This window comes from Diadema antillarum, unplaced genomic scaffold (genome assembly GCF_040938485.1).
Source record: "Diadema antillarum isolate AM-2024a unplaced genomic scaffold, OU_Dant_1.0 scf00000231, whole genome shotgun sequence".
Taxonomy (NCBI): domain Eukaryota; kingdom Metazoa; phylum Echinodermata; class Echinoidea; order Diadematoida; family Diadematidae; genus Diadema; species Diadema antillarum.
In genome coordinates this window covers 691,343-707,500 of record NW_027271120.1, presented here as the reverse complement: position 1 = coordinate 707,500, position 16,158 = coordinate 691,343, and the positions used below count along the sequence as shown (strand labels likewise).

General features: G+C 40.4%; 1 protein-coding gene across 1 annotated transcript in view; it reads right to left on the bottom strand.

The window, feature by feature from the left end:
- LOC139724823 (syntaxin-binding protein 5-like) overlaps positions 1-16,158 on the bottom strand; it is a 91,130-nt gene that overhangs the window by 31,597 nt on the left and 43,375 nt on the right. The window contains exons 11-16 of the mRNA XM_071635948.1: positions 5,157-5,224; positions 4,561-4,601; positions 3,693-3,898; positions 2,685-3,124; positions 2,011-2,245; positions 845-1,148 (exon numbers count right to left, since the gene is read on the bottom strand). Coding sequence (XP_071492049.1) covers positions 845-1,148; positions 2,011-2,245; positions 2,685-3,124; positions 3,693-3,898; positions 4,561-4,601; positions 5,157-5,224 — 1,294 coding nt within the window. The remainder of the gene's footprint in view (positions 1-844; positions 1,149-2,010; positions 2,246-2,684; positions 3,125-3,692; positions 3,899-4,560; positions 4,602-5,156; positions 5,225-16,158) is intronic.

Here is a 16,158-nt window from a genome sequence, read left to right as displayed (position 1 = left end):
TTTTTTGTTGCTTACAAATAAGAAAATAAAGCTCCAAGACTTCTAATTTTTGGTGAACATATTCTTTTCAATATCCTCATCAACAATATTGAAGCAAAAATTCGGCTTAATAATTATTTCTTATGTATTTTATTGTTTATTGAATTTCTTTGTTTTTCACTTTTTGTTTTTATTGTTTTTCTCCATCAAGATTTGTCGCAGAAACTTTTCAAAGCATAATCAGGCTAAAATAAATCATTATCAGCCATTGAAAGTAAAAATATTAATTTTTATAAGAATCAATTGCAAAAACACAATTCACATTGGATTTGTACACAAAATCATATTTTTGAGCAATTTTTGGGTCGACAAATTTTTTTTTCAAATGGTTGTGGCTTCAAAACGGTATGTCCGGGAGCAACAAATTTGGTCTCAAAAGTTGCGCGATACTTGAAAGGAAAAAGTCATAAAATGGCGAGAGCATCACGCGAAACGTCAAGGGGGGGAATAGAGCTAAATTGTTTCTGTTAATATTTGTGTATACGCAATATAATTGTATGATCTACTGCAATGGATTTTAAGAATGTATTTGTTTACTTACTAAAGTTGTATATCTACCTTGGTTCAAGGAATGTTCTACTACTTTTTCTTCTGTTGAGACAGAGAAATACTAGGTTGATGTGTTGAGTGCTTTTGGAATCTAGCCTTCTCAAATCTAATCTTTGAGGTTAGCTCTTAGGGAAATGCGTTACTGAGAGAGAAAGAAAACAATGTGTTATACTAAACAAAAAATGAGAGCAGCAACGTATAATTTAAAGGGATAGGTTAGACGCTTTAGTGTGTGTGTTAGGAGGGCACTACTAACTCAGCAATCCACCCATGCAGCCTAGGGTAACGTCCGAGCTACCTCCAGAACTTCCTCCTCCGATTCCTCCTCCAACTCCTCCTCCTCCTCCTCCCATCCCTCCTCCGCTGTCCCCATTCGGCCCGCTGGCCCCGGTGTCCGAGGCTGTGGACTGTGTCTTTGGCATCATTTTGCGGCAGCCCTGCGACTTACTGCGCCTCAGCTGGGAGGGGTCGTGGTTGTTGCGCGGCTTCACGCCGCCGCCACCGGCACTGCCGCCCCGCATGGCGCTGTTTCCCGTCGGACTGATGCAGACGCCATTTTGCTGCAATGACACACACAGCAAAAGGTCAATGAGAAATGAAACATCTCTGAATTAATTGCACCAAAACATAGGATAACACAAAAAATGCTCCCTTTTCTTACATAAATATTTTGGAATTATATGCAATATTGCCTTTTAATGATTCTCTTACCCTGTATGATGTTATCCAAATTATTGTTTGTCATTTTTTAACTCTATTCATTTCAACTAGGGGTGTATTTATGCTTAACATTTGGGTCATAATCACTTTGAAAACGCTTAATTCAAATCATGGTTGCCTTCCTACTCATTTTGATACAAATGGCATTTCAAAATGCTGATTCAAAATGCACAAAGAAATTTCGTTTACAATTGGCGATTTTCTCTCGACTTGTTTAACGGGGAAGCATGAACACAAATTACATTTTAATACAATTGGCAATTCTCTCTGAATGCACTTAACACTACCAACAGGGAAGCATTAACACAAAATCATGTAAAAATATGTTTATTCTGATGTCAAATCAATGCCGTGCTCTAGTTTTTTCAACAATACTCAATGCATGTAAGCGAAATCAGCTCTTTCTCAAGCTAAAAAACAACAACAACAAAAAAACACACAAAAAAACAAAAACAAAACTGAGCATGAGCAGTACCCCAGTGAATAGCATTTCGGATCAACAGTTTGGATCACACTCTCAAAATGCTGATTCCACATTTACAAATTGAGCATAAATGCACCCAAAAGGACTTTAAAAATGAACAGCACCACGACCAACATCTTTATACACTGTACGAAACTGAGCATTTCTACATACACACACATGTGCACACACACACACACACACACACAAAAGTAACAGAGTGAAGTTTTGAAACCGACCGACTCTCCGGCAATGTTGGCGCCCACGGGAGACCGGCACCGCTCCTGGTCCGACATGTACTGCTCCACGATGTCCCCGAGGCCCTGGGGCTGCGACTTGTTCTTCTTGGGCGACCGCGGGGTGCGCTGGTAAGGGTCCGCTGATCCGTACAGGTCCGGCGTGCCCATGTTCAGCAGGCACGTGCGCTGTAGGTAGTCGACAATTGCCAGCCCGTTGGTGGTGCCAAATGCCAGGCTGAGGGAGGAAGGAGCAATAGAAATATTAAGTAAGAAGATGCATTTCCATTCAAAACTTATTTCCTTGTTTGTAGCCACACAGAGCAAAGCAATGACCAAAGATGTCAAATACAAATGCCCGTTGGTGCAGCTTAAGGCATCATGGTGGTGGAAAATGCTAGGTTCACAGAAGAAAAAGAGGTGCATGAATGAGACATCATTTCAGAAATGAAGATGGTGGAACAGTTTCCATTTGCAACTCTCCTTGTTGTTTCTGCTTTTTTTTTCTTTCCTTTTCACACTCTTTCTAAACTGGCACTTGTACCCTTAATTGTCATAGGGAAAGCAAAAAAGTAACAACTTCCCTTTTTTGCCGCATTACGGCCCTTCTGGTTTCAATTATTTGTGCATATATTACCCCTGACCTCCATAACATCTTGGTCCAAAGGGGTACTCACAGGCCGTAGGAGGAGCTGATTTCCACACAGGTGATGGTGGGAGGGGGCTCGCCGTCCACCCACAGCAGCTGGCAGCAGAGGTACGGTTGGAAGCCAACTCCCCGCTTGTGGGCCCCACCCTTCACCTTCAGGTTGGGCATGTTGTCCCACATCCCGTCCCCGCAGTGGTGGTGGTGGGTGTGGTGGTGCTGGTGGTGGTGGTGGTGGTGGTGAGAGTGGCCGTGGTGGGAGTGGGGGTGGTTGCTGGGGCTCGGGACCGGGGTGGTGGAAGAGGAGCTCTGGATCGGGGTGGAGGGCAGGGTTGCCGAGGCGACGCTGGAGGCGCTGACGGTGCTGGTGTTGCGCTTCAAGGGCGGGGCCGGCTGGGGCATCGACGGGGGCATCTCTGTCTCAGGTGTCTCCGGCTCCTCAGCCTCGTACACTATTGATATGTCTAACGTCTGGTGGCATGTAACAAGGCAACATGGAAAGCATCCACTGAAGTACAATCACTGTTCAGCCCTACAGCAATCTACTGGAAGTTATTTTGAATCAATCAATTTTCATTCAAAGGAGCTTGTAAGTTTCACAGTGTGACAGACAAAGTCAAAGGATAATAGGCTCGCCACATCTGAATACTTGACCATTGAGCCTAAAGGCTCCATAAATATTTATCTACATGACATCGGCAGTAGTGATAAAAGTGCATTGTTTTGGCTGCATCAGTATTGGATAATTGTGCTTTGAGTATCAGGGTTGAAAGTTTTGTTACAATCAATCACAACATCGCTCCTAATCAAGTGCAACATACACAATCATTACACCCAGAAGAGCATTATAAAGCAAATGCAACATATTTGAATATCTTTCTCTCATTGACCTTTCAACAGATACATTGTACAAGGACATACATAGGAACAAAACAAAAAACAATGTCAGATTTTGTGCCAGACTGTGTACAAAATACTAGAGGTCAATACAATAAGTCTGTTGATAGTGCATGTGTGCATGCGTTTGAGGCTTTCATACCGGAAGCTCTGCAGACACCTCAATCTTGCTGAAGCGGTAGATGAGAAGGTGACCGCTGGCCCCGGCCACGCACAGCGTCCGGCTCTCCGTGCAGAGCTTGACCAGCTGGATGGCGAAAGGGTCGTCGTCGCCGTCCAGCGTCTTGGCCTGCTTGGCCTTCTCGAAGACCTTGGCAGTCTTGAGTTTGTACAGGACTTGGAGCATGACTAGGAGGCGGGCGGGACAGAAGAAAAGTGCAATTGATTTACAAATTGCCCTACAACCGCATAAATAAGCACACACTATTTGTGTTTTAGTAGTGGCCATGATAAAAAATAAAAAAAAATCATGGCCATAGATACTTGGGTTGGATATTAACCAATGATCTGATTACCGAACAGGCGTCACATCCATTTGACTACTACAGTACTCCTTTATTAAGCGAGAAAAGTGAAAATACGTTAAATTTTCTTTACATTTTCTATGCATCGTTCTACACGTGTGACATCACAAGCTGTAGTAGTACTTCATATCCAGTGATGGCAGCACTGAAACTTTAAAAATTCAAAATTTTTGAAAGGATTGTCCGATTTTCCTGAAACTTCTACTAATTGTGCTTTATCAATATTGCTGCATTGTCACAATTCACATGTATATGAATGTGAACTTGTCCTTTAATGAATGAAAACTTAGAACTTCCCATACACATGAATATATCTGTGACGGAAACATGGGAGCTGTTGATCTAGCTACATTGTATAGATGAATCAATATCTAAGGATTCACCACCACATATAGGGGTTCGCTGTAATGTCTCTCTCTATTCTCCTATCTCTCTCCTACTTTCCCAGCTAGGTAATGATCTACAAATTTCTCAGCGATACCTTACCTTGCGAGGCATCCCAGAACTTGATGGATCCATCCGCATGACTGAAAGGAGGCAGATAAGAGAGAGACCATGCTTAAAACATACTGCTGGCAAAACGGTATCAAGATCATCTTGAGCACAATCTGATCTCATTCTGAGGCTCTGCAACCATAGCAACCGTCAGCATGTGTATCCCATCCCATTAGCAACATCATCATCATCATCATCATCACCACCACTACCACAAGTGCAACCACTCAAGCCATCCACTACTGCTGCAGCAGACCAGCCATTTCTTCTGCCAGATGTCACAACTAATGTGGACACCATCCCTTGGAACCTGCACATCATCATCATCATCATCACCATCACTGCCACGCCCCTTCATCCCGACCCATTTTGTCACCTCTGTGACCATCCTCACTCCCCCTCACCTCTCCCTGCACACTTTCCCCATCCCTCTCTCCCTCTCTTTCCCCTCTACTCTCATCTCTATCTCTCTTTGTCTCTGTCTGTCTGTTTCTCTCTTCCTCTGCCTCCTCTGCCTCCTCTTCTTCTTCCTCCTCCTCCTCTCCTCGTCCTCTCCATCCTCCTAATCCTCATCCTTCTAGACTCACCCAGTGATGATGATTTCTTGGTCACTGCTCCCACCTGATCCCCACTCGCCTCCTTTCACCGGCCAATTCTAATGCATCAAAAGAGATGAGGGGGTGGGGTGGGGTTGGGAAATGATGGACCGGCAGAGATGGTAGGGAGAGAAAAATCTCACAGGTTAGTCTTGAATCCAGACTCTATTCTCATACAACATATTCTCATTGGCCCGAATTCGTGAAGGTGGTTTAGATTTAGTCCATGGACTAAAATAAGCATGAAATAGGTGTATCAATGTGTGTTTTTGTTACTGGACGACCATTGGCATATGGACTTTGTGGCAAGGACATGTCCAATGTACTTACACAGAAGAGATTTGCATAAACCATGGTCTAACTTTAAACCACCTCATGAATTCCCACCACTGTTGTTGGGCTTCAAATTGCTTTTGGGTGGTGACTGCTTACATGCCAATGTGTACGTAATAATTACGCTAAGATTCCACAATGAAGCAAATACTGCATATGCCATAAATTTTGTGAGGTTTTTATTTCGCAAATTTTGCGAGTCAGGTGCTACATTTTATTTGGGCATTTAGCAACATCCCAAAATTTCAACTCTAATCTCAACATGAATGTGACACGCACACCTACACTGTACATTTCTTTGTTGATTACTGTACTTCATGATCGCAAAGTCCAACTTTGCGAGAAAAAAAAATTAGACTCCATGAAAACATGGCATACTCAGTGGTACTGCAGGTGAAATCAGTTTCTATTACCGTAACCCATGGAGGATGATTTTTTTTTTTTTTTTTGGCAAGCTGGGTCAGCTTCCACAGGGGCTAATCCCAGATGTTGCAAAACTACTAGCTCAGAGTTGACATATAATCATAGATGTTTGTCACAGAGCAAGCCAGTAAATACTGTACATGAGAACATGTACCTGAAATAGGATGCATTAAAGTTATGATAAATTGACTGCATTGCAGTGCTACAGTCCACATCTCCTGGCATAAAGGAACATGCATTTTACACTGGGTTGTCTGGCTTTTATGGCTGTGGAGTCCATTCATTTTGCAAAGATGCATTATTGCCTAGCAACCAACATCACAAGAGGTCTCCCCCTAGGTGGAAAGAACTAACAGTAAACCGAATGCTTTAGGATTCAATCATAGTCCCACGGTTGCTCATTGCCTTGAACACCAGAGCCTTGTGCAGAAATCTCAGAAGGTGGCTGCCTCTAGTGAAAGTTTACAAGATCACACTATTAAGATCAGACACGAAGATACAAACATACCAACAGAAACAAAAAACAGAAGAAATGTTAAAGAATAAAGTTTGTACAGTTTGAAAGTCAGCAATCTTACTGACATTCAGAGCTGAAAGTCACACCAGAAGTGACCAACACACGATTGCCAACGATTTATACAAAAGAACACCTGAATTCACCTTGGAGGATGTGGTAAGACATACTACAATGTGATGTCCTTGATACTTATAGCCAATTTAAAGGACATGTTCACCTTCATAGACATGTAGATTGACTGAATGCAGCAATATTAGAAGAACACATCAGTAAGAGTTTGAGGAGAATGGGACAATCCATTGAAAAGTTATGAATTTTTGAAGTTCCTGCTCAGTTACTGCTGGATGAGAAGACTACTACAGCTGATGATGTCACATGTGTACAACAATATGAAGAAAATATAAAGAAAAATTCAACATATTTTCACTTTTCTTGCATAATAGGAGAACGCTTGACTTCCTTCTTTCAGAAGACAGGGGGAATAATATTATCCTTACCATACGTCAGTGACAAGTTGAGGAAAAGCGTACTCTTTTCAAAAAGTAAAATTTTGTGAAATTCTCTTTATATTTTCCTTATATTGTTCTACACATGTGACATCATACACTGTAGTAGTCTTCTCATCCAGCAGTGACTTCCAAGATACTTTAAAAATTCATAACTTTTGAACGGATTGTCCGATTCCCCCCAAACTTTCCCTGATGTGTTCTGCTAATATTGTTGAATTCACTCAATCCACATGCATATGAAGGTAGACTTGTCCTTTAACCCATTGAGGACAGGCTGATTTTGCTACAACACGCATTTCCCATAAACATCTGCCCGAGTATACTCGGGACTCGTCCTCAACGGGTTAAAAAAAAAATTGACCAGATATGTCACTCAAGGTGAGAAGGAAGGAAAAAAAATGAGTCATTTCACCACAAAGGAAAAAACCCGTCTGATCAAAAATACCACAGTCATGCAACAAAGCTGACTAGTTTTTGACTAACTTAAGGTGACTAACTGCCACGTAGATGGTCATCACTGCTGTGAATAGTGTGATATCATTCTGATTTCTCTTTTTCGCCAATTAATTACTTTTATTTGATAGCATAAATTCACCCAACATTCCATGCAAGTATTCCTCACGGCATAATTCGCCTTGCTGTGGCTCAAAATGACACCTCAGGCTGACTTTCTCAATTGATGGAGGAATAAAAAAAATAAGAAAACCCATTCCCGACATCAAGACCCTAAAAATTATCTAGGCCACCGCAAAAACTGTGATGTGACATCTTAAGTTTTATGGAATGCATGAGTCAGCCAGGGCACACACTCGGGCTGAACTGCTGCACAGTCAGGCATGGCCAAATGCCGAACCCCCCCCCCCTCCCCCAGGGGAAGGGGAAAAGCTAATGACATGAGAACGCCATGATATTTTTAACATTCCCTGAATCATTGATGGCTGAAAAGTACACGCTGACACCTCGGGAGAGCTACAACAAGGCAGATGGATGGGTGAGAGACAGAGAGAGAACGAGAGACAAAGAGCGAATGAGGATAGGAAAAACAGAGGAAAGAGGAAAGAGGGATGATGGAAAGATAGAGAGAATAGTCACATTCACACTGACAAAGTAGCATGATAATGATCGCCATTCAAATCTCAAGATTTCTTTTTTTTTTTTGCAAGTGTTCACACAAACAAAATAACAGGATGATGATCGTGATCCAAATCGAGAGATTTTTTGCAAAAGCATTCACACAGACAAAATAGAGAGACAATGATCGCGATTCAAATCTCAACATTTTTTTTTGCAAGCGTTCACACCGACAGAAACATGCCACTAATTGCCGATTGCCATAATTTGCCAATGAACTGCGCCTGGTGACCAAAGAATATATACATTGTACGTCCACGCAGTGCGCTTTACTGTGCACCCTTGCCCTGTACCCACTACAGTACTGTGGTGTGCACGCAGTTGTGATGTGCGCTTTGAATGAGGGGATAGAAAATCTTGAGATTGTTTGCTCTTGTGTTCACACACACACTCGATGATGCAAATTATTGTGATAATTCAGAAACAAGCACAAGAAGATTTGGATTGCGATAATGATCACGCTAATTATTGGGATTTTTGTGCCCATACAGGCAAAATTTCGACTGCAGTGCAAACCTTGAGATTCATATCCCTCTAATTTGCCTAAGTGTGAATCCTGCTTATGAGAAAGGATAGGAGAGAGAGAGAGAAAGAGAGAAGAGAAAGGGATGATGGCAAGAAAGACAGAACGAGAGAGGAGAGAAAGAAGAGAGAGATGATACAGAGAAAGCAAAGGGAGGAAATGACATATGAATGGAGAAAAGCAGAAGAGATAGAGAGAAAGAAAGAATTAGAGATGAGGTTAGAGAGGAAGGGGGAGAGATGGAAAGGACAGAGAGAAGAGGGAATATAGAGACAGATAAGAGAGAAAGAAGAGGGTAAAAAGAGAGATGGGAAATAAGAGGTAGAGAGAAATACGGCATAAACACAGACAAGACGTACAAAGAGGAAGCGGTGAAAGCTAGAAGTAAGAGGTAATGGAGTGAGGAAGACGACATGCAGGTACGTAGCATCTATTTATAGAATTCCTTTTTTTTTATTCTCTCTCGAGAATCACATGAGGGTATCGACTTCCTCTTCCCTCTGCAAGAGGTGAAAGAACAGAATTCCGCTGACGCAGCCTTCGGGAGAAAACGAAACAATCACGTCTCTCTTTTCAGGAAAGAGTCGACTGTTTGTGATCTGATCAAACGAGTGTACCGTCATCCAAACAAAATGAAGCTCTGAGCTGACAAAACCAAAGATTTTTTTTTTTTTTGGGGGGGGATGTGGTGCAGAGAAGTAGAAGTGCCTAAAAATTTGTTTTTTTGTTATCACTCAATTTCCTCTGATTCACTTCTTCCTTAAAAAGTTACTTTCGAGTTGGAATGGCTCATCCTGAAGTGAACCCCTCCCCCTATTCGTTTTCTTTTGAATACATATGATGGGATCGGTAAAATTCTCTCTAAGCAACTGCACATGATCCACCATGGCACCCCATGAGAACATCAATCAATTCTTCCACTTAAATTTTGCAGTCAAAAGAGGTCTAAAAGACATCATCCAACAATTAAGATGAGAATAAAATCTAAGAAATATGATAAAAAATCAATTACAGAAGAGTAAGTATATCAAAAGAGAGCAAATACAAACAGTAATGAATATGCAAAATCAATGACATAAATAGAAAACAATGAAAAAGAGAGAGATTGAGAAAGAGAAATTGATGGCAAGAAACAGAAGGACAGAGAAAGGGAGGAGGGAAAGAAGGAGAAAGAAAGAGAAAATTCATAAGGATAACAACAACAAGAACAACAAAGAACTGAGGGGGTTACCGAATTAGGGGGCAATAAACTTTTCAACACAACAAGATAGGAAAAAATTTGGTTTCCAGGTCTGAATTACAAAGAAGACACACACACATTTTAAAAAAGAAGAGAAAACAGAAAAAGAAGAGGAAGCAGCAGCAGATAAGGAAGAAGAAGAAGAAGAAGGAGAAGAAGAAGAAGAAGAAGGAGAAGAAGAAGAAGAAGAAGAAGAAGAAGAAGAAGAAGAAGAAGAAGAAGAAGAAGAAGAAGAAGAAACAGAAGAAGAAGAAAAAAAAACAGGGCTAAAAATCAGAGCAGCTGGTGCATCAATTTGCTGCCACGGCTTCATCCTGATGATTCTGACGAGCCGACGTGTCGGGCACGTCTCATTGTGAGCGTCCGTCTAGCATCGCGAGAAAACCGTCTCCGACACCTGCCGGGCAGGGTTGGCAGTAGGTGAAGAATTGACAGCGTACCGCGACCAGACAGGAGAATTCCCCGGCTAATAATGGACTGCCTCATTTTTTTTTTTTTACTCCTCTCTCTCTTGCTCTGTGTCTCTATCTCTCTTTCTATCCATCTATCTGTCATTCATTTCCTTAAAGGTGCACACATGTATTTATTAAAGGCATAATTTACCATGTGCAGATGAAACAAAAACCCAGCATTACTGCTTCAAAATAGTTTTAAAATGTGAGTTAGGGAATAGAAACAACCAATGTAAAAATTTGAACCAGTATAATCAATGTTAAGCATCGGAAAATATACAAAATGTGAACAATAGTTATAATAAAAATGTTTCCAGACTAAACCATCTTCAGTTATGGTTTAATGAGAAAAATAGTGATATCTCCTTATATTTTAGGCTTTATTGCAAAAATTTTATATGGTAGTATGTTTTGTGATACAACTGACCTACACATATGGATCAAAAGTGATATCTTGAACATTTTTTCATCATTGCTCCCGGAGGTAAACAGGACCTTTAATTCCCCAATGTCAGCACATCGAAAGATGGACTATAGACAGATAGAATACTAGATGTCTTGCGCCTCACATATTGGTTTTGACTCTCAACTCCTCTTCCTCCCCCCGTGCCTTGTTCTCTTCAGTCCCATTCTGATATTTCTGGGTTTCTTTTTCTTCTTTTTTCTGCTAGTTCAGCAATAAGTTACTAGTTATTGTTTATGAGGAGACTGCAAAATACAAGCTCTGCTTTTGAGCAATCCCCTCCATTTCCAATGAATTTTGATTCTGTATTTGTCACAGATGACATAACATTTATTGCATTTCAATTCATGTGTATTCAAATACATATTTGCAATTGCACTGGCAATGAAATGAATGAAATGAATGAATGGATGAAAGAATGAATATATATTGGCGATATCTAGTAAACAACAATACACTTCTCCCCCAAAATGATGGGCATAGACAGTCAGAACATTTCAGAATGGAAGTGTTATGTTTTCAATTTTCAAGAAAACCCTTTGCCAGGCCTTTAAATTGTGAGCATTGTGAGAGATGCATATTTACCCCCTCCCCCCCCCCCCCCCCTGAATGTGAAGAACAAAAATAGAGAGATTCAAAGAAAAACTACATTTATACAAGAAGTTTGATATTGAAGATGAGTAAACTAGTAAATGATAGAAGCTCCATCCATACTTAAGCAACTCTATAATCTTTGAATCTTCTTGGAATTTCTGCGAACAAGGACTCAGCACACTTTGTTACGTAACAGAGGCTTTACAAACACACAGAGTGTGGGTTTGACAATCCATGATGATTACCTGTCTAGTACTCGGCAATTTTCTGTAGGTATAAAGAATACTAATCATGCTAGACTAAGCTCCATGCATCATAACAAAATAAGCTTTAGCGTTTATAGTCAGGCTGAACTTTCTTCTCTCCGTAACATTTTGTTTTGCTTGCCTACCTTTGTTTGGTTTGTTTTTGTTTTTTCGCGGGACAAATTGATGACAAAATCAGTTATCCATGGGGGCTATTCTTAAAGAAGCCGGTCTAGACGCATCGGAAACATTCCCAGGAAGTATTCGGAGGAAGTTAGTCATGCGTACCCCTGAACGTCTCTCACGATGTCTCAAGTAGCCACAACAACCCTCTCTCTGTGAAATACAGGACACTATTTCAAGCTAGGAAGTTGACGTGTCACAAATGAACCTCATGATCCACTTGCAAATGTGAGTTCGGACGTGTAACACAATTTCAAGGAATTACACAAACGCGCACAAAGATATGATTCAAAATCTCATACAAACGTATTGCAGTTGCCACATATTTCATGAGAACATTATGTGAATTGGGACGTGTAACACAATTTCGTGGTGGTTGAACACATGATCAGGAACCAGGGCCGCAGAATGACAACTATATTGTCCTAATTCAAGAAGCAAATGTAGTAATTTCACACATCTGTAGTCAAGATTCATTGCATTTAGATTAGGGGGAGGCAATATTTTGACAAGATATTAAGTTTGCGAATGACATTCAACTCATGAAAAGTCATGTAAAATAAAACCACACACACATACGTGCGTGCGCGCGCACAAATTAAGAGCGTACGTGATGAAAAAGTCCTGTCCATTTGCCGCTCCACAATGTTTCATACACGTGATAAGACTACCCTGGGTTTTGACTTGTTGAAAATATCAAAACAAACTGTGCAAGTAAAGCAGAACAGACCACCAGAACAGTCAATATGCAATTTCACATTCAGAGTAATCAAGACAGGTGTAATAATGAATCAAATAAATTTAGACAAGCAATGGGAGAGATTTCACTAAAATTGACCTAAGAGAGAAAGATAATAAGATTTTCATTTTCTAACTACAGTGTAGCCATAATGATGCAGTGATATAAAGAGTGAAAATATAATGATGTGAATTGGGGTGTATAAAATATTCATTATATTTGCCCCCTTTCTAAGGACATGATATAAATGAAAAAATTGCATATTTCACATCAAATTATTCTAGTCTTGTGATGCCCTGGCAAATGATGACTTTAAAAAGGGGGAAAGGGTATTGTATTTGATTTAACAAAAATCCAAACAAAAAAAGAAGATTTTACACCATTTTGCAAACCAACGAATAGGAAAGTTGTGAGGCGATAACATCATCACCTCACCTCTTCTTTATTTGTGTGTTTGGGGGCGTGACCACAAATCAGTATTTTGTTGATTGACAGCAATATTTTTTGAAAATGCAGAAAACATCTAAAATTCCACAACTTCCTCATTTTTACTGCTCGATTCTACTCTACTGTAGTCAGAGTTAAAGTAGTGAGGAAGAGCACTTTGAGCAAAACCACCCTGAACCATTAGATGGTAACCATGTACAAGATACTGTATACGTGGAAATATTAGCAGTACGTCAATTTTCGCGCAATTCGCACTGCTTTTGCTCAGCGTGAATTCTACAACCCATGAAAATATCTTTGCTATCTATTCTGCACATTTTGAATGGGTCAAATCATGTGCTTAGCCAGTGGTGTCTCCCTGGCATGAGTGTGTGTGTGTGTGTGTGTGTGTGTGTGTGTGTGTATACGTATGTGTGGGCGCATGTGCCCCAGAACGATTAGTAAACAGTAGTATTCATTCGAGCACATGCGTGTGTACATTTTATTTTCTGTGCAGGCCTTACATGTGAATGGATCGGGCAACACATATTTCCAAGCGGGGAAATACCTTTGCACTGGATGAAAGTACAAAAGTAAGCAATTAAGCAGCGTGAAGTCACAAACCCGTGAATATGATTTTGAGCCCCCAGGATGAAATTTTAGTCACACAAAAAATACTGATAAACGGGAGTTAAAGACTTTGACAGATGTGTAGTGGCATCCTCTCCTTTTTTCCCCCTCAAAAAAACAAAACAAAAAAAGGCTTGCAATTTCACTTTCACGAGCAGATGGGTGATGGAATTGGAAAAAAGTGGCTGTGACTGCTTTTGACCTTTTTGCTCTCCAGCAATTCTATTCTTAGAAAGCATTCACAGGTGGAAATGAAGCCTGAACCTTAATATGCCATCTTCCTCCCTAATATATATTTCTCCCTCTCTATCTCTCCCTCTCTTTCTCTCACACTTTATCTCTCCAACTTGTTATATCTCTCTCCCATGCTGCTGTTCTCTCTCTCTCTCTCTCTCTCTCATTTTCAGCAGGATAATTCCATCCGGAAGTGTCATGTCTCTGCAAATATGTTGTAGGTCTGTTGGTAAAGAGCTGAACTTCTGCAGACTTTTGTGCAAGACGATCATTCTCCATATTGCGTTCATTTGGTTTGAAATTAGGATATGATATTAATCCAGTCAAAAAATGCAAAGCTTATTGAAATGTGACAACCCATGCTTAGTCCTTGTAACTTTTCATGAATCAATTGATAAGTTATAACTCTTTATGGGGGGGGGGGGGGGGAATCGAGAGGACTGAACATTTATTCATATTTTTTTCTACATCACGTTTCATTCATTCAACAAGAGGTCAAGCACTTTCAACGATGAAATTAAATTTTTGACAACTACGATTGCAAAAAAAAAAAGAGAGAAGATCTGGGCCCCATTTCATAAAACTTGCTATCAATAACAAGTTACGATTACATAGTTGTTATAAGCTACCGAAATCCTTACATCTGATTGGCTGAGCAAATTTGTCACAGATATGTGGCAGTTGTTGCTGATAACAAGTTTTATGAAACGGAACCCAGATCCAAATTTTCAAACTAGGATCACACTGACTACAGGATAAAAATTACACCTTGGCAGATTTTCTAGTAGATGTGTATAGGCAATGTTTACAGTGTCTTCCGTTTTCACTCTTTTTGTTGGTCTGTTTGTTTACTTTTGCTTTGTTCCCCTTTTCTTTCTTCTTATTTGTTTTTGTTTTTGTTTTGGTGCACATGAGTTCATGACCACAAAAACCACACCACTGCTGTATCTGCCTCAGTTGCCGGGCCACACACCGTGTCATTTCTGCTCTGGTGATGCTTATTGCCGAGAAGTGTCGGGGGTCAGGGAATGGCCTCCGCCAATAAGGGGGAATCATTTCTTACACATAAAAGTGTCGATCAAGTATCCACAGAGCTTAAAACATAAAATAAACCAGAACAAGACATTAAAAATTCTGGCCAAGGATCAAAACACGGGAGAGTTAGAAAGGATGAGTTAAGCTGCCAGACACAGGGTAAGATAGAAGTCAGTGTGAGATACATTTGTACATACATGTACAGTCAACCCTGTCTATAGCGGCCACCCAAGGGAAACAACAAAAGTGGCCACTATGGACAGGTCGGTGGCCATTTTGAATTTCAACACTTGCATTGTAAAAGAGCACAAGATACCACATGTTATTCTTAAAAAAAAACCTGTAAATATGTTAGCATAAGCAGCTATGTATAATATGGCAATTTTTTGTTGTTGTACATTCTAATTCATTTTAAATTTTCCATAAGCCTACTTGTTCTTTGATTTTTAAATTGACTGAAGATTAAATTATGTGTAAAGGCATTACTAAATTGATAATCTATGCTATATAAAGGGTCTACAGTACAGTAATTTAATGCGGGGAATTTTTCAGTGACTGCCGTAAGCAAGTGGCTGCTAAAGACAAGTGGCCACTATTTACAGGTTTGACTGTATTTTCACCATCAGGAACTGGCTACTTCTGAATTAGCATACACAATATCAAAGGAAGCAAATATAGACCAAAAGAGGATAAATTCTATGCATACATGTTGTTTTTTCGGGAGGGGGGGGGGGGGGTGGAATCTGCTGTGTTCCTGCTACACTTGTATCTTTGCTTCAAATGCGGATTCGCAACCGCCATGAGACAAGCATCCATCCATGAGACTGCGCGACATGATCGATTGTACAACATAGTATTTAGAGGCTGTGATGTCAGTGACATTGGATAATCTCGTTTTCTCCTGGAGACAACTGCTACATGTACGTCTCCCCCATTCACGAGGAGCTACAATATATTTTCGAAAATGTTTGAGCATGACTAAACTGGGAGGTAATCGGGAGGAAAAACTTTTGCATTGTGTCTTTGATGCACATGCCGAGTGCAATCAGAATGGTAAAATACAAATGAGAGAGAGAGAGAGAAAGAGCTAGATGGAAAGAGAGAGTGGGTGATGGATAAAAATAGAGATATGTGACAACTAAAAATATTCATCAAATATCGCAATATGATTGTACGTGCATACACTACCATAGATGCAATCTGGGCCCCATTTCATAAAGAGTTTATTTGATGACAACTCTTTGCTGGAATGACTATTGTCATGGTAACGACAAAAATACAGCTTCCTGATTGGCTGTTTGCTGTGGAAAGTTGTC